This window comes from Aythya ferina, assembly GCF_964211825.1.
Source record: "Aythya ferina genome assembly, chromosome: 1".
NCBI lineage: Eukaryota > Metazoa > Chordata > Aves > Anseriformes > Anatidae > Aythya > Aythya ferina.
In genome coordinates, this window is record NC_140296.1 from 81,808,774 (window position 1) to 81,836,402 (window position 27,629).

General features: G+C 40.9%; 1 protein-coding gene across 10 annotated transcripts in view; it reads right to left on the reverse strand.

The window, feature by feature from the left end:
• Positions 1-27,629, reverse strand: part of MAP7D2 (MAP7 domain containing 2) — a 75,616-nt gene that overhangs the window by 35,297 nt on the left and 12,690 nt on the right. For all 10 annotated transcript variants that reach the window (XM_084506370.1, XM_084506365.1, XM_084506362.1 and 7 more), the window contains exon 2: positions 1,383-1,460. In XM_084506370.1, the coding sequence (XP_084362496.1) occupies positions 1,383-1,460 (78 nt within the window). The remainder of the gene's footprint in view (positions 1-1,382; positions 1,461-27,629) is intronic.

A 27,629-nucleotide genomic window follows, 5' to 3' on the forward strand; every position in this document is an offset into this window, starting at 1 on the left:
ATACATGTATTTGTCCTTCTGGGGAACTCAATGTGTTTTCTTTCTGAATTTCTGAAATAAACCTGCTGCAAGACAAAGAACTACTGAGGCCAAAATCCAGAGGTCCCTAATCTAGGAATGGTCTCTCTCTATATATATAGGTTAATAAATATATATATATATATATACATACACACACACCTTTCCAGAAGGCATGTACAGATGTACAGTGTCTGGATATAAGAACCACAACCAACACCTTTCAAATGCCCTACACCAGCCACTCCCAGATTCTCCAGTTTTCAGTTTTCCTCCCATCTTCTCTTCTGCTTTTTAATCCAAGTCCTTTCCAATCTACTACTCATATCGCTTACTCAGGAGCCAGCAAAGCAGGGATAATAAAGAAGAAAGAAGAGGTAGTTGGGACTGAATACAGCTATAGGAGATAAAACCTTAGGCTGGTGCATGCCCCATGTGGACAAAACCTCTGGGGAGATTAACTACTAAAACCTAAGTCCTCACTAAGCAGATTTGCACAGGAACTACAAAAAGAAATCTTGCTCACCAAGCTCTCTGAACTAAAAAACATCAAATCTCAGGCCTCTGGTTTTACCAAAAAATTGTCAACAGTTTAGTTACTTACTGCAAAGAAAACAGTACTTTCCTGTGATTCTTTCCACAGGTGCCCACAGTATTTCAGTTACCATTGCCTCAAAATATATAGCAAACCTAAATCTTACAAAATCAAAACACTGGCAATTCCCTTTGAGAGGTAGCATCAGGTAACCTTAAGGAACAGTGCTACTGGCCTTTCTGGTTACTGCACTGAGGAATTTTTTTTTTTTAAACCCTTATATATGCACGCACACACATTAAAAAAGTTTGAACAGTTCATTTTTCTCTCTTACAAAATTTCCCTGACATTCTCTTGGAGGTGTTAGTACATTAAAAAACACTGATGCTTTAAAACACAATGAATTGATAGATTTTTTCATTCCCTTGAAAGGAGATTAATCCTTTTAAAACTGACAGAAAAATATTCAGCTTTATACCACAGTGAACAGCTCCATATCATCTTTTAATATGTCTAAAACTTAATAGACTAAAACTGAGGCTGTTTCAGCAAATCATCCTACATATTATCATAAATACTACACAAAGATTATTTGTTTTGTTTTCTTTTCTTTTCTTTTACAAATGAGAAATCTAACAGTTAGTATCTTGCACGTTAACCTTAGAATGGAAATCAAAGAAGGCATGGACTAGTTTTGAAGAAGTAATACAAGCAATAAGGACTAGCAATAGGCAGCGTTTAGAATTCAGAACAGACAAAATGTCACATAAGTAACTTAAGCCTATTAGCACATATACATAAATAATACATGCACCTCCTGCCATCTTACCAAGGTATTTTTCCCTTTCTTCTCTTCTCTCCTTTGCGAGTCTTTGTCTCTCGTCAGTTTTTAGAAATCCATCAATGGCTGAAATCAGAAAGAGAAGAAAAACAAAAGTGTTAATCAAATTAAAGCACACAAGAGAACTCAAAAAAACACCAAATTAAATCTAATGCATTTAACAACCCAAACAAAAACACGATTTTGCACTTGGCAGGGGGTGGGGGGGCAACAAATTGGGATTTGGATACATCCAGAGCAGTCTCCTACCTACTGCTGAAGTCCAAGCACGGCTCATCCGTGTAAATACCTGACTCCTCTCCTCAGAGCGAACAAGCATGCTGCTAGTGCTTGTTTAAAAGTTTGTAACTTTCTTGGGAAACACCATAAGGATGCAATTAGTATCTATTCAGCCTTGTTAATAAGCTCATTTTAAAGTTTTTGGCTAAAAGAAGAGGCGGTTCAGGCAAGCAGTAAAAGCAGTACACAGCTCTCTCATAGTTCAATGCTTTGTGGAAGTCCCAGCCTTCGTATTTATGGCTTAACCCAGGCACACAACTTCCCTGCCCACAGGAAACCACGAGCACCAGCTCACTGCAACAACCAGTAATTAGCGCTGGATGAGGCTACGGAGGCAGCTGCCCTCCTACCCCCTTCTCCAGGTAGGAAACACAGTTTCCTCCTGCAGTCGGTACCTAAAAGCAGGTTACCTGCTTGGGAGGAGGTCGCCTAAGGATGTTTTGCACCAGGATGCAGACACCGCAGCTCTTTGTGCGGCCTGATCCACTGAACAGTGCGATTTAACCAGGCAGATGGAGCGAGACACACAGGGCACCCGGGAGTTACCTGCCTTCCTCCGTGCCCTGTGATGGGCAGACAGCTGAACCCGTGCAGGCTCCTCCACCTGCACAGCAGCCCCTGCTTTCTGGGCAGGCTTCAGCTGCTGACTTGAGAGATGCTAGAGGATGGGAGCCTTGTCCAACAGCCTACAGGGTGCAGAAATGGTGCCCTCGTTTCTCCCTCTGCACTTTCAGGATCTCCTGGGTTCTTCGCAGGGCTGCAGCACAAACAGGCACGGGGTTTCACATCCTTAACAATCATCATTTGGGCTCCTCTGTCTCCTGTGGCCAGGGAAAATGCAGCTCTCAGCTGCTCTGCATTGGAGTAACAGCTTGCTTTTACCCACACAGCACCTTCCAGCTCCATCTCCGAGCCTCCCCTGCTGACACACGCAGACAGAGACTCCCCGATGGCAGCCAGGCCCCTGGAAAATTGCGACGACAGCTGCCAGCTGGTTAATTACACCCAAAAGTTGTGGGTCAGATAAACAGCTATTTATTACCAAAGACTCATCCACTTGTTTGTTCACTTGGTGAACATTTATGGCCAGATCAGGCAAGCAGTGGGAACAGCAAGCGGCTCGGTAATGCAGCCGTGGCAGTGCTGTGCGACTGCTTTGAAAGGTCCTGCAGGAAGGAGCTAGGAAGGAAATTCCTGTTGTCAGCATGGTTAAATTACAGCTCCCATCCATGGCAAGTTTTTCAGAGATCTGAAAGTCAAAATGGCTTGAAAGCTACAATGGGACTCTGTGATTCAGACTCGAGGTAGCAGAGGTTAAATCAAGACTGGAACAAGAGCCTGAGGAAGGAAGAGTGGGCTTGGGAGCACGCAGGGGCTTAAACAACGAAGGAAGCAAGCTGAGGCAGAAACTGAGGGCTTCTGAGGCAAGGATGGAGTTGGGATGGAAAAGTGGCACTTGTGAAATGGAAACCAGGATGGTGATAAGCTGGAAGGATTGTAAGAGCCCCTCGATCGTGTTCACAAAACCCTGCACTGCCTTTCATCACTCTCTTGCATTTATCTCTGAAACTCACTGTCAAATATATGTCCCGCAATGATCGCCAATAAAATTAGAGTGAATTTATCTCTACCTTGACTGCTTTATGAATGCAGCTGGCAGAAGTGGATCTGCAAGCTCTGGCCTTGCTCACAGCTGCCATAGCTGTCCAAAGCTGAGGTATGATGAGATGGGATGAAATTTCTGGTGTTTTAGGCTGGCTTTCTCAAGACTTCAGGCGTCTCAATCTCATCCAGGTAATACAAAAAGAATACAAAGATTGTAATGCCAGATACTTCAGAAATGCAGATGTATCAGAATTGAAGCAGTCCGTGTGATCCTTGTTTCTCTTCCATCCACACACACATTAAGCATTCTTTCCTTTTACGTCCCTTATGTAGCACATCGGATGAAGCTCCTCAAGGGGTGAACCAAGTTCACAGCAAAACAACTGTGACTTATGCTTCCTGCTTCGTTTCCTTCTGAAACTGGGAAGTGGTTAGAAAGAGAAAGGTCTGTCATCTGAAGGCTGCCTTGGAGAAGAGCGCTCCAGAGGTGGCTACGTCACAGGGGAAACAAGTGCATGGGATGACTGCTCATTACGTGTGCAACATTAAAAAAAAAAAAAAAACCTACGTGGAGGAAAATATCATGCAATCTAATTAAGTACAGACATCATAAATGCATGTGCATGCAGCAGGGGTAGCATTAAAGTTGCACAGGCATCCTCAGTAGCAGCATTTCTTAACTCAAACACTTGACTTCATGAATCAGCTTGCCTGCAAAAAAAACAGAAATTTGCTTGCCTTCTGACAGTAAACATGGCTTTGAAGGATGGAATAACCATTCCTTGGATAACAACTTGTACTCTGTACACTACTGTACACTAAGGTCAAAATTAGTGCATTTACTACACATCTTCATGCAGTACACATTATAAAAGCAATGGGCGCAGCAGTAACCTGTGGTGAAAATTTTGATTAATGAATTAATGATAGGAATTCAAATTCTGTTTCATAAAGCAGACTACAAGCAGCAAGCCAGCACAGACAACTCTACCATTAAAGTAACGTAACGTCATTTCCATCTCCTACTATGAACTACCGACAGAGGGCAGAACAAGGTTTGAATGAAAAAGAAAACCCCACAGTGAAAAAACAGCTTTCACTGTGACGTGGGAAGTGACCTCAGGTTAATATCTTGTACGCTCAGCTTTATCCTGAGCTTTCCTCGTATTTACAACCACACAAGGCTAAAAAGCTCTGCAGCAGTCAGTGCAACGTTTAAGAGTCAGGACATCAACACAGAGTGGTTGTGCCTTCTGCCAACCAGGGTAATAAATACAAAGAAGCACCAGCAGAAAACTCTCTTACAGTCTTTTATTCCCAGTCTTGGGGAATAAGGAAAATGCCCAATTAACAACAACAAAGATTTTATTGCAAGGAAACCACCCTCCTCGCCCTCCCAACTACTACTTATATTTCATTTCCCTGCCCTCCTCCAAAAAACCTTTTCCAAGGAGTCCCCACTCTCAGAGGAGTGAGTCTGACCGCTGGGCTAATCCCTCGAGATCATGCCTCATTTTTTGACTGAGCAGGGCCTGCTGCTCCTCTGGGCCTCGGTTACAACAAGCACTTCCACAGAAAAAGAAGGTGACTTAAACCAGTGATAATGTCAGCAGTCCTGCAGCAGTCACCCATCACCTTATGCTGAAGGACTCCTCCGACACCTTGTTACTCTGAAATAAATACATACAGAACTGAAAGCTGGCACGTTAATCGGGGCTTTGACCCTTTTAGATGGGCAACACAGATCTACTTTTACAGATGAAAGAGGCCCAGACCACGTGCACACACTCTGCACCATGTACTGTTGCATAAACATCTCGGCTCCTGCTGAAGACGGAAAGGAAGGTCGCTGCGTCCTGATGAGACACAAGGCCAGCTCTGTCTCGTGAAACCCATACCCTGCTTTGGGTTGAGAAAATGAGTACTCGAGCAGGGCAATCGGGTTACTGGAAGCTGAGAGTATGCTTCGTTAGGAACACGCAGCTGCTTGGACACCTCTTCTGAAATTTGCACGTGAGTAGCTGCCAGCAGGTAGCACCTCCATCCATTTTTTTTTTTTTCCTTATTTTGTTTTTAAACCCATGTACTCTTCTGAGCTCTGTAACATCCTGTGGTGTTTGGTTTCACAGCGTGTTTTTGTGTAGTAGATACCCAGCCCTTTGACAGCAGGCATCCCAATGGAGAAGAAGAGTCAGCCGGGGCTCCAAGGCCAGCTCTACAAAACCACGTCCAACACATTCAGACCTTTGGCCAGCCTACACGGCCGCATTCAATGCCTTCAGACCTTTGCCCACTCTGCACAACCACGGTCAACGTTATTTAGACCTTTGCCACAGTGCGTGTGCCCTAAAGTGACGTTGCTGCATTGGTGAAATTCCTGGTCCAGGTGCAGTTCTGTCAGTGGGAAAGCATTTTTCTTCCATGTTGTTTACAGTGATCACGGAGACAGCACAGCTGAACGCTCATAAAGTAGACATTTGCCAGCACGGAGGTGGTGAGGAGGTCTGTAGAGAAGACCAGACAGAGGCATCACTGCACTTACCACCCACCCTTCTGCTGGCAGTCTCCCTCGTTTCAAATGATATAATCCCAGTCCATAAAATCAATGTTTTACTCCCTGGAATCTGGTTTCTCTCCTTTGAGGCTGTTCTTGGAAATAATAAAGAACACACTCTTCCACCTGCCGCTGCTTCCCTCTGGGTACTGCTGAATGAAGAAATGTTATATTCTTCAAGTTTTCAGGGACTGACTACACTCTGAAAGGAAAAATGGTTTAAGACTGCATGGGACTGGACCTGGATGACTGTTTACATCAAGAAAAAGTGCTTTTCCTAAACTTTAATTACAGGGTATTGCTGAGAGGCTTTCAGGTAAAGTCAACAAGCAAACAGCAGACAGGCTTTGCAGATATATTCAATAAAATCCAGTGAATCTGCCTCGTCTTTGATAACTGCCTTTTTAGAAGTTTTCTTTAATTAATAAAAGCTTGCAGCTACTTAATTTTATTGTTATGTTTGCCAGGCTGGATGTCAAATATCACTATAAAAAAAAATAAAAGACACTTTCTATTATGCCTAATTAAGATACCAGGATAGGTATCTGTTGTTATAAAGATGTTAAGCAGATGAAGTCATTAAGGGCGGACTCAGCTGCCAGACACAGGGGCATTTCAGACACCCTGGGCTAATTGTCTAAGACGTGGCCTGGCAGACAGCAGAGAGAGCCTGCCAGGGACCTGCACGCTCCAGTTAAACAGCTGGGACACTAGGACACGCAGTGTCACAAGGTGCCAGCCTTCTGCTCCTGACCCCCACCCGAAACGTTCAAGTTACTCATGTAAATCAAGAGCTCCAGCTGCATCCCATATTCACACCAAAGTGTCAGTAGCAAGGTATATCCTACTGGTATGTTTACTTAAGATAAAATGATCCCAAGGTGCTGGCCAAATAGCTTTTAAAAGATACATAAAGTATCAGGTTGTTTGCTGATCATCTTCAATCTTAAAAATATCTTAATTACTGTACTGGAAAGAAAAAAAATTGCTAGAATGGAAAAGGCAGATCTCTGCGGTTCTGCATGAGCCCACAAACACCTCATCATCACTGACCTGAGCAGCCACAGCTCTATGGCTAGCTCCAGGGCAGAGCTGCAGCTGGGGGCTTGACCATGCACTCATTCCACTTCTGCTCCCCTTGAGAATTTTTATCTTTTGCACAATACCAGCAGTAGCAGTATTTTTATCAAGGTATTTCTTACAAAAATGTAAGAGTTGACTAAAAATTCTGAATTTTGCAAAGTTAGATAAAGAAAAGCAGCAAAAAAAAAAAAAAAAAAAAAAAAGAGGCCTGAAGATTCTCTTTTTTTTTTTTTTTTTTTTAATAAATGCTACCAAAATGTTTAATACTTTTGTACTTAATTGCAGCTCATTTTAGTTCAACATTTGCAGTAGGTCTAAGCAATTTCTGGAGCTGTTTTATCAAAAAAGAGGACATTATACAGTATCAAAATTGCAAGCGTGAATGATTTTTAACACATCTTAAAACAACTTAAGCAGTTTGTAATTTTGTTGTTTATTTAAAACAGAACTTGCTTCTTAAAGAAATCTTTTTTTTTTTTTCCTTCTACTAAACGTAGAAATTTTCAGTGTAAAAGAGAATCAAACTTGAAGATGCGCTGACTGCGATGTGGGAAAACTGGTCTCTTTAAAATTAATCCAGTCACAACTTTTTCTTATGATTGAGAAGGTACCATAATTAAAATTCTCAAGAATATTAACCAAAAATGATAATGTAGCCCTTTCCCCCTTCAGTGAGCTAACTATGCAGAGGGTCTAGAGTAAGAAGCAAAACAAAAGATGACTATAATCCCAAAGGAGTTTTTGCATTCCTGACACTACCTTGATAGCAGTTTCATTCCGTGCACACTGTGTCCAAGGAGAAGCCATCCTTCCCAAACCTGCTCCCTGGGCAACTAAATAATCTTAAAATTCTGTGCACAGTTACGTGCCACTCTTTCAGCACACCTGATGAATGGAAAAAAAAAGTCCTTCTGGAAAGAAAAAAATGCATTCTGGAATGGATTAAAAAAAAGGGAGAAAAACATAAATACTACTTCTAATTCACAATTAATATTTTTAACATAAGCAATGGTAGAGTTCACTAAGGAATAATTGTTGGTACCAGCTGGAAATAGGCTAAAACAGCAAACCAACCCCCAAACCCAGATTCATAAACATTAAAACTGTAGCATTTTTCCCCTCTTTTATGAAGGCTTTTTTTTTTCTTCCACTGCATTTCTCTTTAATTAGCAATAGTCCTGGCACATATTTAGTAGTCTCAATGCATTTGCTAGCTTGCACAGACAAGTTTCACTGAGCCCAGCAGAATGGCTCTGTTAGAACAGGTGGAAATACCTCATCAGGGAGCACTCACGTACTCCACCCAAGGCTGCAAGAGGCCCCATCACTCATGTGCTGCCATAATTAATAACCTGATGAAAAAAATACAGTTACTGGAAAGAGCTTCTATAAATACCCAAATACCGCTTGGCTAGTTGACTTCATCTCCCAACCTTTACAAGAAAAACCATTCTCATAGGACGGTAAGCCTATGAGTCAGAGTCATTTTCTCAAATTATCTAAGAGAAATGCTCTAGCGTTATACCCAGCTGTTTACCAACCTCAATGACTTCAGCCTGAACAGCAGCATTTCAGGAGCATGCACATCAATGCCAAAGAAATTCAAGTCTCTTTCCAGAAACTTTTGTCCTTTTTTTTTTTTTTTTTTTTTAAGCCAGGTATCACTCATTCTTACTCGCTGGAATAAACCAGAAACAAAAGCTTCGCATTTGCAGTGTAGTTTAATACACTGCTACTCCTCATTAAAAGTTGGTTTCTGGACGTGTGGTACACATTTATATGCCAACACCTGCAGGTGTTATGTACTTATTATTATGCATTAGACAACCTGAGCCGAGCGAAAGCCAGCATTGCACCGAGACACGCTGGTATTTTAAGCATCAGCAAAGGAGATGGAAAGGGTACACATCCATTTCCCCCACCTCCAGTTAGCATCTAATCCCCGAGCGCACATTAAAACCCACTTCCTAGTCAAGTTAATTGGCTTTCTTGGTGGGTAGCACTGAGCGGTGATCTCATGCTTTAGCTGTTTTACAGTTTTCATTGCTGTGTTGTGCTCTCAGATGACAGCTGAAGTGCATGAAGACAGCACAAGCGAAGGGAGAGCACAGACCTGCTTTTCTAGGTCCAGATACCAGGAGCTTTAGCGGTGTCCTTGCAGCCAGCGCAGTCTTGCATAGCCCCCACGTGGACAAGGAGCTGATCTGCAGCTGGAGCTCCATCCCTGCTGCTTCAGTGTGCTTTTTTTTTTTTTTTTCCTTTGCTGACGATGACAACACTCACTCAAACCTTCACAGCAACTTCCAACGCTGTAATTTAAAACCAAGGGGTGCAGGGATCTGCAAAGATGGTTATTTGGAGAAAACTGCTAGCTTTTCCCACACGAGCACCTGGAAAAGTTACTGCATCCTGCTTCCCAGCAAAGAGAAAAGGTGAGGTGATTTTCCCACCGTGGCAATAGCCTGAAGCGTGGGTCAAGATGCAGGGGCAGAGCAGACTCCTGTAGCCCTCTGTAGCACAGCAAATGCTTACAGCTGGTAGGGATTAAAAAAAAAAAAAAAAAAAGTCCTATAATCTAACTCCTGATTAACCTCTACGTCAAGGTACCCACACAAAAGCTTGACACAGCAAAACCAGCTTGCTCCTAAACCAACTAAGCCAGAGGGCATCCTTCTGGAGCCTTGAGTAAAAATGACAATGCAGATTTGTTTTCTCATTAGCCATCATTAAAAAAAGATAGTCACTGATGAAATGATAAAATAATGTTTTGATCTATGGACAAAGGAAAGTGGTCGCCCAGGGGAGATAGAGGCTTGGTGAATGAATATATAAGCCATGGTAATTTGTGCAATGTAACACTGACCTTAAACAATCCACTCCACACGTATGCATTAGGATAACTCTCAAATCCTTAAACTAACATTTATTCATTTCAAGTCTAGTTTTCTTGAGACTGCAACTATGGTTTGGGATTTTATGAGTTTTAGAAAAAGTGTATTTACAGAATCAAGAATATATATTTAACTTCCAACAACACTTACAAAAAGGCTGTTATCAGCATGCCTTTCATTCCCAAGATACTTTTTTTTTTGCTAGACAATGTAGTTCACTTCTGAATATTACCTTCATTTTTCATAATACCCTGTCCTTCATCATTAAGTCAGCAATGACTGAAGATTTGGAGAAGGCTTCAGAGTCATCCTCTTCTTTTCTTTGTGGTGAGTAAAATGAATATGAAGCATTTCAAAGAAGAATCTGTTTGCCATTTGCCATTTATACATCATCCCATAAAAAACTACACAAAGTGCTGATGACTTACTAACATGGCACGCTCCCATCAATGACTAATCCACATGATTTCCACTTTCCTATGCCCCAGGCTGATGCAATGCTGAAACTTCACGTTATTCCCCACAGAAGAAACTAATGTTTCCCAACAGAGAAAATATATTTTCCCCGTGATTTGGCAAAAGCTTCAAAAAAGAAGCAAAGCTGATTAATGCAGAGTGGATATTATCAAGTGAACTTTATCCTCTGGGGACTTGACTACGATTAGGAGCAGGAATTAAAGCGTTGCTTTTACTGGGCTTCACACTAATAATAATTCCCACAGATTTATTTAAGGGAAAGGAAGAGCATCCACTGACATACCCCAACCAAAACAATGCATTCTAGGAACAAGCACGGCCAATACTCACAGGGAAGACAAGCTTACATGATTTGACATCTTGCTTTACCCTTTCCTCTTGCATTCTGGTAGGTGTATTTGGCCAATATACTTCACCATGGGAGATGATCAGTCTCACCCATCTTGCCTAAATCCTGCTCCATTTTTATGGAAAGACGTTACCATTTTGCAAAAAGCGTTAGATATATTCTATTATTATTTAGAAGAACGTTTTTCAAGGATAAGACACAGTATGTAGACAGAGTCACTAACACAAATAAAGGTGAAAAAAATTACGTGAACCTATTTTCTTAAATATTAATTTCAGTAGAATTTTTGCACTTGAAATAGCGTTAAAAAGATTAAGTCTACCTTGTTACCGCTGCAAGAGATAAATCTTCCTTTAATCTGTAATTTCTCAGAGGATTATTCACTGAGTTTCCACTGTAAATCTTCTTATCTGTTTACGTAAATTCAGAACACTAGGCACATTATACATGAGCTCTTAACCTGCGGAATAAGTAAGATATTTTAACACAACAAAACTTTTCTACACAGGAGAGAGGGGCGGATTGTGCTTCCACAGAGTTTTCAAGTCTTAAAAAGAGGAAGTTTTATTTCAGGGTAAGAATTTGGAACTTGCAAGGGGATTTAAAAAGCTGTGAAACACTGAAGGATGAAACAGAAATGAAAGCTATCTGCAGAAAGTGACTTAACAAGAAGTGATTAAATTATGTGCAAAGATGAACACGCATACACTGAATCCAGAATTCATGGCACACATGCCAACAGAAAAAAGCCAATTAAAACACAGTGGGTCCCCAAACTCTGCAGCAAGTAGCACTTAGCACAGTAACAAGGTCCTGCATTCAGCACCTTCTGTCAAAGTTCATCTCAGCCTCCAGACACCCAAGGAACGCAGTGATATGCAGCAAAACTGCTTAGGATGGAGAGAGACTCCAGTTGGCACGTGCATCCCCTACACTCTTTAGTGATGGTTACAGGCTAAAGAGAAAGAAGCTGGGCGAGGTACCCAAATCAGTAATGTGCAATTTTCATGCTTTGCAGGCTACAGGCAGAGCACTTGCTTTTTGAGTATTACACAAATTGACTTCAGAGATCTCAGACACTGGCACAAAACATTATTTTTAAGAAAATACGAACATACCCATGAAATGCCATTCTTTATTATTTGTGTATGAATACTGATGACAGGACAGAGTGTTGGACAGACAGGTGGGTGACAACTGAAATCTTGAAACTGGAGCCAGACACTTAAGACCCAAATTAAAGTCCTTATTCCTTTGCACACCCTGTGAGAGTGAACAAGGACACTACACCACTCAGGGTCTTCTGCCTCCAAGGTCCCAGCTACTCACACAGGATGACCTTGGAAGAAAAGAACACCCATGACAACTTAGGAAAATCTATCATAAGTTACGCAAGTTGCTGAAAACAATTAACACCAAAACCTTTATGTTCTTTTTATATAATAAAGTTTCAGAAGAATATCGATACCTCTTCTGCACATTATTTTCTTAGTAATATATGAAATAACAGTACTGGAAAAAAAAAAAAAAAAAAAAAACTTCTATTAGCCAAAAAGAGCTGTGAAATTTAAAACAGTTTAAATATTCTAGGAAACAAACGTGTGATATTACACTGTACTGATTTTCAGAGCGTCTATTTCCCTGCGACACTGAAACTGGCAAGTTTAAAGGAAGGCAGGGGGCAACAGATGAAATGAGCACTTTGAAAGAAGTTTAATCCAGCGTCATGACATTAAATTGCCAACATAAATTGACCAACAATAATGGAAGAATAACTTCCAGTGGAAACTTTTTTGCTTATTTATTAAAAGCAGAATGACAAACTGTTAATGCTTGCACTTTATCAAAACAGCACTGTCTGCTAAAAACTGGATGGTAACAGATGAGCTTAAATGTTTTGTGCTAAGCAAAACAAGCTCTAAATGGAAACAAAGATAATTATTTGCACAAGTAAACAGTGGCACTAACTGGCACTAAGACTGAAAAGTGAATTCACACTCATTTTTTTTCCTGTGAGAGATGCCACACTAAATACATGGTAATCATGCAGTCATATTTCTTTTTTTTTCTTTGTGTAAAGATCAGCCTAGTAGCACATGGTACGCATGTGTTTTGAAATAAAACAAAGCTCTTCAATAAAGATAAACGCATGGTGAATACAAGAAATTAAAGGTCACGCATGCTTGGCACGTGATACCTTGTTCTAATTGATTTTGGAAAAACTTGAATGGTGAGTTAGCAGTTAAAGGACCTACTTACAGCACAATGTAATTGTACATTTTGGAAGACAAACACTAGTGAGCTCAACTTCTTAGATTTTTCTCTGTAAGCCTGTGATGAGCCTCTATGCGGATTAAGAGGTATTTTCTACTTAAAATTTCCTTTGCAATTTTCTCTGGTTCATTGTTCCTCCCTCTCCCTTCTCTTCTGATGTGTCACAATTTTGGCTTTACTAAAACAATTTCTTGGCAGGAAATTCAACCTGGCTGACCCTGCAAATAAAACAAACATAGCTTTATTTGGCCCCACAGTGTAGGCGTTTGAAGTCAAAAGCTCAGGATCCACCTTGCACCAAGAAGATGGCACAATAATCCTGTTTTAATGATAAAAAACATCTGCTGTGTCATTGTCTCCCCCCCTGCCTCAATCTCAACACTAAGTCTCAAACTAAGTTTATTTCCTACTCAATTACTTGTATGCCACCAAACCAGTAGGACAGAAATGTCTAGTTTTATGGAGTCCTTCAGTTATGATGACACTTGTACCAATAAAACTTCCTCTCCGGTCATTCTGTAACTTAATATCTGTTTACATTTCCTTCCTTATCTATGTTAATATCTCCCTGAGGTTTCTACTGAGACAACCAGACTGTCCGCCTTGCACGGCCTGCCAAGAGCTCACATTACGGCTATCGAGCAGAGACAGATACGCAACTTTTCCTGGTCCAACACTGTCAGCTATGTCGATACAGAATTCCTACACTGGATCCTACAAAACTGGACAGGTTTTCACAAAAAAGCATCCTCTCAGCAATACTGCAGGCACAAACTGGCAGTCCAGCAGCCTGACAAGCACAACTGCACAACACAATTATAGAAATACCACAAAATTATCAGTGGATTTTTTCAGCTTCCAACAGGCAACCAATTTCAACACATGCATAGATTCAAATCAGGATGTCTTTTCATCACCCTTCTTTTGGTTTGCTATAAAGTTATTGAGGATCAACCATATATACAAAAACACCTCCTACTGCTGGGGGGGCAAAAACTGCTATGATCTATGTCAGAGTGACTGGACTCTAACAGAAGATGGGTTTCATAGGGTTGTTTGAAAGAATTTTGCATGAATTATGCAATATCAACCACATTACAAATGATAAAGAATTGCTAGAAATATTGATTGGAACCCTTAATTAAAAATTTGCCCTGTTTACAAACTGCGCAGACGCAGAGCAACAGAAAGGGCTAATCCAAAGAAGGCAAAACCTAAAACACTATTTAATGACCTCAGTAGTCTCCACAGCAGCCAAGGTCCAAGCACTCATCTGCGTAGTAAAAGACCTACTGGACAGCATGAGAAGTTTTGGGCAAACAGTGAAACTACCCTGTAACCACCTGCCCTTTCTGTTTCACCAATGAACATCTCTGGCATAGCAAAGGGACTAATGCCATACTGGTAGTTTTTTTTTTTGTTTGGGTTTTTGACTGTTTGGTTTTTGGTAAATTTTAAGTTGAAGTATTGGGTAAGCGTAAGCTGTAACTGCTCAGCAGCCCTCCACAACTCACCGTGTATCCCTCGCCAGCAGCAAAGCCACCTGGAGCTGCTGGTTGCCCTGAGCAGCCTGGAAGATATTACTAATTTGTTTCACGTGGAAGAACCAAAGTGCTCAGCCCTGTGTGGCTGGTTATCTGCAGCCCACAGGCTGCTGCAGCTGTGTATGGACAGCACTACTTGTGCACCGTAACCGTGTCATTTACAGCGAGGCTTATAAACTGTTAAGTGCATTCGACAAAAATAAATAAATAAATAAAAATCAAGTGTTCAAAGCTGGCAGTGTTACACTCTTCTGTTTTAGTCCTAAAAAAACCACACATGCCTCACTACCCAGGTCTATAATCGTGCTAGGCCAAATGCTCTATACATAAAAGATGCTCACAATAAATGATTCATTTAATGTTCAGAAACAACTGCTGGTGCACAGACAACCAGAAGCCACCAAACCACCCATGTGCTGACTGCACAGAGGGCCGTCAGCTGCTCAGAGAGAGGGAGGAAAAGCTGCTCTGGACACCCCTCCCTGGAGAAGCCAGCAGCCACCTCCCGCCCAATGAGTGACAAGCCAGGAGGAGTTAAATGAAAGCTTAATTAGAAGTTAAATAAGGCTTTGGGGGAAAGAAAAAGATTAATACCTACACCAAAGCAATATTTGTTCCCCCAACCTCATGTTAATTAACCTTTCTTCTTCCTAAATTGTAGGATGTACTGCTAATGAACCTGTCCTCAGACCAATGGCTACAAGGACAACTAGTGTCATTAGGTATTGAGTGCTGAAATTGAAGCATTTTTGTTTTGAGACCTTAAAAAACAAGTCTTAGAAGGAAGGGCATCTGAAAAGCACACTCGCTGAAGAGGAGACTCCTACTGCCTGTAATCCATCAGGGCAGTTCAACAAGGTCAGGGCTATTTGCATATTTGCATATCCTGCAACTCAAAAGGACCAAGGTGAATTGTTTACTAAAGCCCCCTTAAAGAAAATTCACATAATTTAAAATAAATAAGGAGATAAGCAAGACCCCATACATACATATAGCACAACTGCAGCAAGTTCTGAAATTGATAAAAGTAGACCTGGGAGGAAAAATCACTAAGTTTCAATTTGAAAAAAGGAAGTTTTCAAGATGAAAACAACTAACTAATTTGCCTGCTGTGCCAACAGCTTTTGATTATTAATACTATCTATATCTAGACAGATAGGAGACAATATCTTGCATGGTGCAGCTGCCATCACCAGCAGTAAAATCATTCTTTTAAACTGCAATACCACAGCTAATTCCAGAAATTATTTTCAGAAAATATTCTGTAGGGTTTCTGTAGTGTTGTTTTTTTTTTTTTTTTTTTTTTGAAATAGTGCAAAGTGCTCTATTGAACACTAGAGAAGAGAGAATAACTCCCCCCCCCCCTTTAGAAATATTAAAAATATAGGTAAATAGGTCATTCAATTTCACTCTCAAAATGACTCTGCCAAAGACATCTACCAGATGATGTAAGAAACTGAGCTTCCTTCCTCTCACTGGAAGAAGATCCAGGCTTTTTCTAAGGACTTTCCATCTTTTAAGGGTATAAAAAAAGTAATAGGTCTACTACTTTAGTTTATGCAAAGCTAACTTCTACAGGAAAATCAGTGCACAGAGCTCTGTTAGTACTGTCTTTTTAAACACAAATACACAACACTTTACACAGTGATTACATTGTTATTTCAAGATTACATTTCTTGCTGGCAAAGAGTTCAGTTGGAAGTGTTGTTTATTGTATGAACAATCAAAGATTGGATTAGTCTTCACATTTTTGCGTGTGTGTTTTGTTTAGACCATGTTAGACTGATTTGCAGGATTAAAAATGCGCAGTAAGATTTAGGAAAAAAATATATTTCTGTGTATAGATATATGCCCCCTCATAAATATATACGGCAGAATGGGGGAGGGCAGGAAATGAAAACAAGATGTAAAAATGTGTCCCAGTTTTCACAAGCAGAGTGATAAACATTAGCACCTTTCAAAACAATGCAAGATTGTACTGCAGGCTTTATCTTTTTTGTCCTTAACACCATTCCCAAGCCATGATGCTCACCATTTTACAAGGTTATCTCAAAGCAGGAAAACTGCTGCTACAGCTTCCATATGCAGGGCAGACCAGGAACGATCACATCAAAACCCGTTTCCCTAACACAGCAGTGTCCTGGCAGTTCTCACCTCAGGACCAGGATCTCTGCCCAGAGACGGAGTTACAGCCAAGCGAACAGCTTTGTGGTGTGAAGGACAATGCGCAAGTTATGCTTCACTGGTGACAGATGTTACACAATGTTGATTCTTACACTGTATTTACCAAAGAAAACAAGCTGTATTTATACATACCTGGGTAATAGGGGTGTATAGATAACACTGCCAAGATGACACGTGATGACAGTGTGATTAGGCTAATTACCTGTTTCTACCTTAGCAGACTACTGCTACAGAGAGGATCAGTACCCCAGGCTCCATTTCTCCTGATCTCATGCAGTTTTCCTCACTCAATTTATTTAAAGGAGAACAAATGGTTATGGGAACCTTCCCTGCTTTTTTCTGGAATAATTCAGCTTCCACCTAAAATGAAGCCCTGCTGTTGGGCCCTGCCTGTGCGTGCATGCCCTTCTTTGGCCCGCCCTACAGGTCCTCACCTGCCTTCCCACTTCTTGGACTTGATCCACATGAACTCTTTTCCCTCAAAACCTCACAGCTGAAAATAAAACCATTTTGGTCACATCCCACGTGCCTTGCTGCCACAGCCCCAAGGCTTCCAGTACAAGCACCCTGCGCCCCACCGCTATGCCCACTTCCCCAGTGTGTGTGATCAGCCAGAGGAGGCTCCTGAGTTGCCACAGGGCTCTCTGGCAGGACACACAGACAAGTTTTACTTATGCAATCATGTTACGTCTCAGCCCCAAAAATTTGTCTGGGCTGAACAAACAGATAGACAGCACCACAACAGGCGGGGATGAGCTCAAGTGAGAGGCGAGCCTCGGCTGCCTCACAACATGGCGGCACAGGCCTGCAGCACGCCAGGCACAACCACCCAGAGAGCCACATTACCTGAGGCAAGGCTGCGAATTACAGGGAGCCCAGACTGCTCACATTTTCATTTTTCAGTCATTAAGGTAGGACAGACTTAAAACCACCATAAAGAAGAACATTTGTTGCCTTGCTGTATCTGACTGGTATTTTTCTTCTCATGAACTATTTAGAAGAGTTGCAAGGTCATAAAGCAGCACTTACTGCAGTACACCTTACAGTAAAAGTTCCTCTCACTTCCAGTTGTAGTAAAAAAGAGAATCAATGCAAATCAAACGGGTTACTAAAATAGAAATATTTCAAAGTTGACATCTTCTTTTATAGAACTTTACCTAGGGGCTCTCTGACAAATAAAAAAAAAAAAAGAAATATGCTTTGTATTCAATTTACTGTTGAAACAGGTCTACTCCATCTCTTTTTTCAAGGAATTTTGTCCAGAAATATCTGAAATATTTGATGAAAAATGACATTGTAGTTCTTAATCAGTATCAATATACTGCCAATATACCACTTTCAGAACAACTTTAATAACACAATAGTAATAGCACAACTTTAATTACAGATGGAATATGAAACCTCAAGTGATCTGTTCCTCTTACAAGTTTAAAAGTTGTTCAACTTTCCCCTTTCTTTCCTCTGAATTATCTGAATAGTGTTTGGCATATACGAGTATCCTTGCAAGTGACCTGACCCAAACTAAACAAGGTCAGCGGGGTTTTTATCTGAAAGGATTCAAGGATCCAAGTGCGAGATTCAGTGCGTCCACACTGATATGGCTGATACATGCAATGACAATGCATAGGGCATCTTTGTTGTTATGTCTAAAGTTAGCTTAACTTGTGCTAATACTCTGAAAGCTCAATTTTTGGTGCATTTTCTGTAAGAGGTGGAAAGGTGCAGAGACAGATCTGGTTTAAAAGAAATGTAACATCACTTAGAGTTGGATCCTCCCAAGTTTGCTTGCCCCCACCCATGACAGAAGGATACTCAGCTTATTTTTAGCTACACAATCAGCATTAACAATATCTTTTTATGACACATTTTTCTATTACAAAAAATACACAATCACTGACAAAAATTCCTAGTATAAACAGTTATGTTTACATGGCAGATTCAGAAATATTCAAGCAAGGACAAACCATTAAGTCTGTAACAAAGAAACACTGAAAAATCTCATCCTTAGCTAAAATTTTGGCCCAGCAGCCTCAGAACACCCTGTAAGGAACATTTCTTCCATTTCCATCCCCACAAATACCTGTCTACAAAGATGTAGATTTCCGCAGAACTACCATTTCTGAATCCTCAGACAAATCTCTCTGCTTTAAAGACTTATTTGCCACATTTTAAATAACAGCATCTTGTCACACTACTCAGATGAAGCAATCGCAATTTGTTTGATATACCACTTCTCAAAATAAGTCTTTGGGTTCCACAGACACTTCAATGCGACGCTCAGAAACTGAGGGCAAAGGTCTGAGTGCAAAAGCACTGTATAGATGTAAAAAAACTTCAAGTGATGACAAATAGGGAAGGGTGAAGGTGATGGCTCAGTCTTCAAGGGCAGGCTGGGGGCACTATAGGCTTTTCTTGTCAGCTGTGGGAATTCAGTGAGCAGAACAATTTTGGAAGCTTGTTACTGGTTCAGTGAGCAAAGGAAGCTAACGAACACTTAGCGCAGCCCCATGTTACCAGCCAATTAAAAGCTTTACGTTATCGCACCACCTCACTGAAAGCAATAGGCAGGAACATCATCAGCTTCACAGATCTGCTCCCTCTTTATAAAAAAGACCAGACAAAGAAAAAAAAAAATACACGAGTCTATGCAGTCATTCTTCCCGCAGCTATCATTGCAGCACAAACGGAGGCATGTCCCCGAGCAGCTGTACTCAAAACATAGGCTGTTTTTATTTGGTGAATACTGTGATTACCTTAATATAACTAATTTGGGGTGAGCCTGTACACAATTCTTTAAAAAGAAAATTGCCTCTTTGCTAAGTAATGTTTTCATACCACTAAGTAGCCAATTTCCACACAACCTCCGTTTTGCAGAGAGTAGTACTATGCTCTCATCTATTATACATAATTATAGCAGAGAAGATCTCTTGGATACTAGCACTTCTATACTATAACAGCTCTGAATTCAGTGACAAAAATAGCTGCCTAAAATACTCAGGGCATTATTTTCCCATGGTAATAATGCAATTAAAGCCAAGCACATTTAAGTATTAATAATCAACACAACTATATATGCGGTTAGCATCATAGCTGGGTGAGTAGCAGTTGCATCGTGATCATTTCTTGAGAATCCAAGCAGGGGGAGATGAACTGGGCCAGCTTACAACAGCTGAACAAGGTTGTATTTTTGATAACTGCCTTCTGGTGCTGCAGAATCTAATTTCCATACAGGAAAAAAAAAAAAGGTTTTTGGCAAATGGAAAATATCTCTAATTTTCTACATACGCCTCAGTCAATGGGCTTGAGGACGTGTGGATCGCACCTGTTGTTTCACGAGCTGTGGAGTACTGATTTAGGCACGAGGAGCCTGCCTTGTTCTTCCACCCCCAATCAAACAAACAAAAAACAAGAAATCTCCTCCAATTCTTCCATTATTCATTACATCAGAAATAAGCAGCTTGACACAAATAAATTCCCTAACAGCTTGAATGCCTTATTTGTAAATGGCAAACAAATCTCTGTCTCAGTATAACAGCTTTTCCTGGGGAGTCAGTTTATTTTAAAAATAAATTCAGACATTATCATACCAAGACATAATTACGGGATTTCATGTCTGAAGTACCAAAGCTGTGCAATTAGACTTCTGTAGCAAAAAAAAAAAAAAAAAAAAAAATCAATAAATTAACAGTTACATTGGAGGCCCTATCAGATTTGCTTCTAGGAGTGGAGGAATCCTTATACTGCACTGCTGTACACCTTGATCCTGCTATGGATATGTACACCTACGCTCCCCATACCAATAGCTTATACCAGTGGCTGTGTCCACGTGCAGAAATCCATCAGTGGCCACCAGCACAGCTGTGTCTTGGAGAAGACAGGCTTTTTGAGGCAGCACAGCTAGAAGTACCTCTACATTGCTGCAACGATGCTCCCATTAAGACTGCCCTCGTGAAAGGTAGTTCGATGAATTCACCCATTTGATCTAGGGTTTCAGCATTATGCACACACACTATTGGCACCACAGAAATGAGGAACAGCATGAGGCATCGCAGTCTCCAAGGGCAAAGTCCACATATCTAAGACTACCTATGACCGAGTGCTTTGGTGCCAAGGCGATGGATGTTATACAGAGACCTGATGGAGATTACTCACCCAGCAAGTCTCTCACACACTCAAGTGGGGTATTTGAAAACACGATTTTTTGTTTCCTAATTACTTTTTAAGGCTTATCAAGGAAATTTCATCCTACTCACTATACCAAAATAACAAGAAGTAACACCAGAAGATGCCTAACCAAAACATCTCCAACCTCCAGGCTGCAGATTACATTTGGGGATTTCTGTTCCAACGCGCACACGAGCACAGCACATCTCTCACCTTTTCCACCTACCCAGCACATGAGACCATGCACTGGCTTGCAAGGGTGTAGGGGGACCACTCCGTGCAGTGGGAAAACAGGGATAGCAGGGGAATGCTTTGAAGGCAGGACACCCAGCTCCACCACAGCTTGGCACCATCACCTCTCCCACGCCACGACTGCTGAATAAAACGTGGGGAGTCTGGCAGAGTGCAGCTTGAGCAGGCAGCCACGTCTGGCAGGTGGGAGGGAGGTGACAGCACAGCTCTTTAAAGCTAGTGGCAGGTGCTGACCTGCCTGAACGAGGGAATTTCATGCTTTATCTGCACAACCTGATGGGTCTGACTTTGGATTTTGACTAGCACTTGAATTTTTTCCAAAATACAGTACTGTGTCTGAGCATGACAACCAGCTTCTTTCAAAGTATTCTGACTGTAGCTATCTAAATACACACTTGCTTACAAAGGTCATTAGGTAAATCAAAATCAAGGGCTTGCATGACACCACAAGGCAAGAAAGAAGGGATTTCATTTGAGATCCACTTTATTTTACACGCTCATCTTTTTTGTAAAGATAATCCAGGCAATGTTTGAGGACATGGGGGAGCATGATAATACAACATACAGAAGCATCCTCTGACATCTGCGCACACAAAAGCAGACCAAGCTAAATATTTTGACATGGGGAACCCAGGGAAGAAACAGCATCACTTTGATAGTCTCCAGAGGCAAAAAAAGCTTTTAAAAAGGAAAACAGCCGCAAATAGTCTGTGTGGGAAGATTGAGTTAAGGCATTACGAAGGTTTAACTACAGGCTCTTAAAATTTTTGTTTTTATTCTCTGCAATCGCTCAAGCCCTAGTTCAGAATATTTTACCAAGCAAGTCAATCTTTCAGAGCAGTACAGTGAAAATTCCCTTAATGTGCACATCTCAGAGCCCTGAAGGGCTTCAGAGAGCTGTGACCCTGCTTAAGGGTGAAAACTTCACTTCTTTTATATGGCTACACTCTTAAATGTGTTTTTAACAGTGATTCTTTCGTAGCTTAAAAAAAAAAAAGTTCAAGAAATAGTCTGCAGCATCATAAAAGAAGCCTGATTTAGCCAAGGAGAAAGCACACAGCTCCAGACTACTAGGATCAGTCCAAACTCAGACCAGGGCTGGGCAGGCGGCTTTCTCAGGGCTGCAAAGCGAGACAAATGGGATACCCCACAAGGAGGGTGTGAAAGGCGGCCGTCTGAGATGTGGCAAAGCAGGGAAGGGATCCCCCTTGCTCCTCATCTTGCCTGAGCAGACGTTCCCAAACCAAACCAGGACCACCACCAGGGACCCTTGCACTTCAGGCTATGTTTTCCAGCCCCATCCGATGGACAGACCTGCTAGAAGGTAACTTCTGTACGTCACGGGGATATCGGAAGGAAAAACAGGAGCTTGGTCTAATCTATGTAAACATGAGATTTCACTAAGAAATCACCTCGTGAAACAAAGGTCAGAATTTAAAGAGGGCAATACATTTGCAACACAGCGTGCTCCTGGTTTAAACTGGAAACCAACAGAGCCAAGCTTGGACGTTGTATGTGTACACTGGTCTCCTTTGCAGGCACCAGTTCTGAACAACTAGGTCATATTAAAACAGCACAGAAAGGAGATAAAGATGTGGATATTTTTGAAAAAGATGGAAAACAAGCAACTGCAATAATGCCAATGCATTCCTGAAGGCGTTATCTTATAATCTTAAAGATAAAAAAAATCATATTAGGACATGATGATCTTGAGGTCTCTTCCAACCCAGAAATTCTGTGATTCTGTGATGTCTGTGAGTTTACATACAGCAAACATGGTAAGATCCGCAATGAAAAACTAGAACGCTTTTGGTGGTGTTACATTTTCAATCGCCTTACCCTGGAACTTGGTAAGAAGTGGACCATTTACAATAAAACCCATGATATTTGAACCCCATCAGAAACACTGCTTGCCTTATTTGATTTTTAAAGGCAACATAGTAAAAATAAATGGCCTTCCGAAATGAAAGCAGGAGCCAAGAACTCTGAATTTGCTTTGGGAGCAGACTGTTGCTGTGTTCACGCACACAACAAGGCCCACTGCTGAACTAGAGGACAAATGTCATGCTTATCTGCTCAGGAGCATCAGACAACTTTGTTTCAGAAACAGCATTACTGTAGGTGCTTTGAGATAAGACTATTAATAGGAACAACAGCAACATCCTCAAAATCAAACAATTTCCTAGCTTCTGAGTACTTTCTAACTTCATATCCTTATCTTGATTAAACCACTCTAGGATTTTAAAGGACAACCTATGAAGTTCCTTTGATCAAAAGACAACAGTAAGTAATGATTTTGCTGTGGAGGACGACGTGTATCTGATTAAAATGTAAAGCTCAGAGCAAGGAATAAGACAGCAGTCTCTATACAACTAGATTTTCATTCTGAAGATTACTGCTAGTTTTCATGGAGAACTGAAAAATCTCCTCAAGTCTACATTATGGTTATGTACTTATGAAACTGGATGATTAACCTCAAACAGGTAAAAAAGCACAAAAATACACAGCAGTCTTGTAGATTTTACAAAGGCAGTAGAGTTGGCAACGTTTTCCTTGCTGCATATTTTCTGCAGAAAGTTCAGTTTCAAACAGAATTGGGACTTCACAGTGCAAATATCTGATAATGGCATTGAGAAACAGCAGCTCATTCCCCATATGCCAAATTCTGGACAGCACTGAAGCTTCTTAAAATATTTGAAATTATCATTAATACTTCTAACACGAATTATACACTTATTTTCCACATACTACACATAATTTAATAGACAAACTGCAAGTAGCCAGCCTCTGAATGACCATTAAGATGGCCAATCAATTAGAAAAAAAGACTGTCACATCTCCAGACAGCAACATGGCCCTCTGAAGGGCACAAGGGGCACAGGGCTGCTTGCTTAGCCCACCCTGGCCAGAGCCAGCAGCTTAGGGGCGTCCTGCACAGACATCCCTAATAAGAAAATACCCCCCCACCCCATTAGACATGTCACATGGGTCCGTCCTCTACAAACTGTCACTCTTACACATTCAACATCAACAAGACCACGTGACTGTAAATTCTACAATTTTCCTTATAATGCCTTCTGGAAAGGCATTTTTTTTTTCGTTTTTATATCACGCCTCCTGCCTGATTTTTCTTTCTGTGGCACTTTCCAGTTCTTGTCTAGTAAGACCCACTGAAGAATGGTGCCCCAACCCATTGCCCACATTCATACCCCTGACTTTTAAGTTTGCTCATTAGTCAAGCTGTAAATCAAACCCATTTTATCTGCACCCTGTGGCTTTTTATTTCACCTTTCTGGATGCTGACTAGAAGTGCACATACAATTTCCCAGGTCATGTACAAAGCACATGCTTTGCAACAGAGCAGTGTCCTTCCCAAATCTTAATGATGCAGTTCACTTCTCTTGACCACTGATGTTTGAGTACACCTTGCAACCCAAAGACTACCTTCCTTTATGCTAACAGCTTACGCTTGCCTCCTGCAGACATCATTCCCCACAGACATTTGCACCTAATGAGGATGTAATTCTGTCTGCCTTTCTATTGCTCAATTACTCAGTATAATTTTTCTAATAAACTTCAGTAAATGACAACTCTGCCTGACTGTTCTTAGCACCCTATCAACACAAACCACCATTGCTGTATTCACACTTTTCCCACATCATTTATGAATTCAGCAGGTAGTGCAGGGCTTTCTTTATGTTTAGCATCTGATGAAGAATACTGCTACCACCTTTTAGAAAATCCAAGTATACCTCTTCATCTGGACCACTTCATGTATCTGATGGCCTCTTGTGAGAAGGCCAATTACTATAAGATATGCAGGTAGAATATATATAACTTTTCCATAGACTTTTTCCAGTATATGTTGTCTATTAAGTTTTATGCTTGAAAACTTAGATTTGCCGCTCTTCAGTTCTCTGCATCACTTTGAAGTCTTTGTATGGAGGATAATTTCCTCTGGCATCAAAAATAATTTCAGGAATAGATTAAACTATATGCCACTGCAAGAAAAACTTCGATAAGAAACATCCCTTAAGCTCTTCCACACTGAACACTGATTCAAATAACTAAACTTGAATGGTACAGCCTTATGTTTCTCGACTGTTCCCTTCACACATGCACCATTTAGCCACCTGCCACAAAGTCTGGCAGGCTTGGTGTGATGGGGGGGGGCAGAGAGGGGGCTACGTTCACAGTCCTTTTTTTGTCTTTATTGGTTTGCTCCTCAAAAACATCCATCTTGTAATGCTATCCTTTTAACTTCCCAAAGATCATGCTTTCTTCCATATTCTCATTTGGATATATTTTCCCTCCTGTACTTTTATTTCCAGCATCTTCCTTCCTTTATTCTGCTGCTTAACCATGCTTTGTGTGTCCATGGAGAAAGAACGAACTATTTTTAGGTGCATAGAGTGGCTGTCCCATGCCTAGACAGGCCATCTCCTGCCACACAGGACAGCCGTCAGCACAGTGAGGAAGATGAGAGCTGAAAGCAAACTGCCACTGCTCTAACAAGTCTTGTTGGCTTCATGAGGGCAGCTACGGCACCTCTAACTTGCCAGGGAGGTCGAGATCCATCTGAACTTCAGTGGTCCTATTTAGACACCTACCTCTGGGTAGTGGCTCTCGGCTTCTCTCTTACCCACCTTCTGGAGAGAACAAGGTGCTTTTGGGAGCAGCCACCTCCTCCTGAGGCAGGAAGCATTTAATGGTGACTTCCCAGCTAGGGATCAAAGGCTCCTAACAGAACATGCTGAACTTGGCGTTTCCAAGAGATTAGACGAGAGCTCATATTTTTCAATTTCATTACATAAAACCACATCCTACATCATCAGCCTTTGCAGTCTTGAACCAAGGCTGCATTTCTTCACTGCAAGAGAAACAGACCTTGAGGCAAAGACGGTATCAAAGCTTTGAAAAGAATGGAAGAAAAGCCAGTTAAAGCATCCCAGCTTAAGGAGGAACTAAAATATTAGGCACTTAATTTCATAATTATCTCCTTGGACTAGCAAAGAGATAAAAACATTGCCTCAAAACCAATTTCAGCAAAACTGAAGCATTTAAGAAAGTAGAATGCCCAAAACAGATGAAGGGAACCTAGCTCTTGATGTAATGTTGACAAGTCCACATTTAATGACATTTCCGCCTGGCAAACCTGTGTAAATGCTCATTAGAAGGTATCATTTCCCAGGAAAGTGTCTCTTAACAAGAAATTAGCACAACAGTAGTACCAGCCTTCCACTATATAGTTTCAGGTTCAGGACATGCTCAAGCTGAATGCTCAGAGCAGCATGAAATAGAGAGCACAAGCGCTCTGTTAACTTTAGAGATAAGAAATAAACCCAAGGAGACCTCAGAGTTTTCACAGTTAAATGAAAGCACAGCAAGAATGATTACTGAAAAAGGTCACTGGGAAACAACAGCAGTGCAGTGATGCTAACGTAAAATAAGACCTTTATTTAATCTTAATCCCATTAGCCTTTTTCTCCATCACAGAAATAAATCCCACTCACAGCAAAAGGGATGCATAGCATGCTTTTTTCTTTCTGTGACTGGCTGTAAAAGAACTTGAAGGAAAGCACAGGTTGCTTCCAAAGATGACTTACAAAATATGTATGTATCTGATGCACAAAATCTGCAATAATTAAGTCCATTATAAGAGAATGAAAAAGAATAAACAGTAAGAATAAAGCAATAACCTCACTGAACTGCATTTTTCTTTCTATTTATATGCAGGATGACAGATTTTAAAATCCACATATCTAGCAGATGTTCCGGTACACAGCCTCACACATTGATTTCCTTGCAGGGTCATCCATCAGGAGCAAGATGCTCCTTAAAAAAGTCTTTAATCAGATCTCTTCTTTTGTGAAAGAAATCAATGCACAAAACCCTTACCTGTTTCCACATTTATAAATGCATGTGTAACAGGACCATGAGGAAAATCAATGAGTTCCTCTCTAATGTAATGATGTTTCTTCACAGAATACAAATATAGGGAGACTATTTATTCTTTAATTAGCTTGTCGTTCTTTCTTAAGCCTGTTTTTACTCTGTTTTAGCCAAGTGTCTAGAACGCAATATCCAATTCTGTAAAAGAAAAATATTAACAACAATAGTGTTGATATCTTCTGCTAAGAAACACATTAGAAAAAGCAGGAGGGGAAAAAAAGCAATTTTGTCAGAGGAAGAGAATTCCCACATTCTGTACTATTCATCAGGGTTAAGTATGCCCATGCCCAAGTGCTTCCAAGATGAATTTCTTTGTTCTACGTGGAAGGCTGCATTCTGTCTTCATAATAAACTAAATGGTAGGAAGAACAAACTGTAGAAAACAAAAGAACTTGTAAAAAGAAACGTTGTGAGGGCAGATTTCACTGCAGATCTTTTGTCGCTGACCTGAAAAACAGGGAACAGGAACACCTTCTCACCGTCTTCCCTTTGGTCTTCAGCTCACACGTGACATAGATGAAGTGAAACGTATTGATCAAAGTTATCGTCCTCAACATTTTTCCCATGCCAACTACAGCTAAACCTTGAAAGAAATTCAATCCTTCTGACAGCAAAGGAGGCAAACTT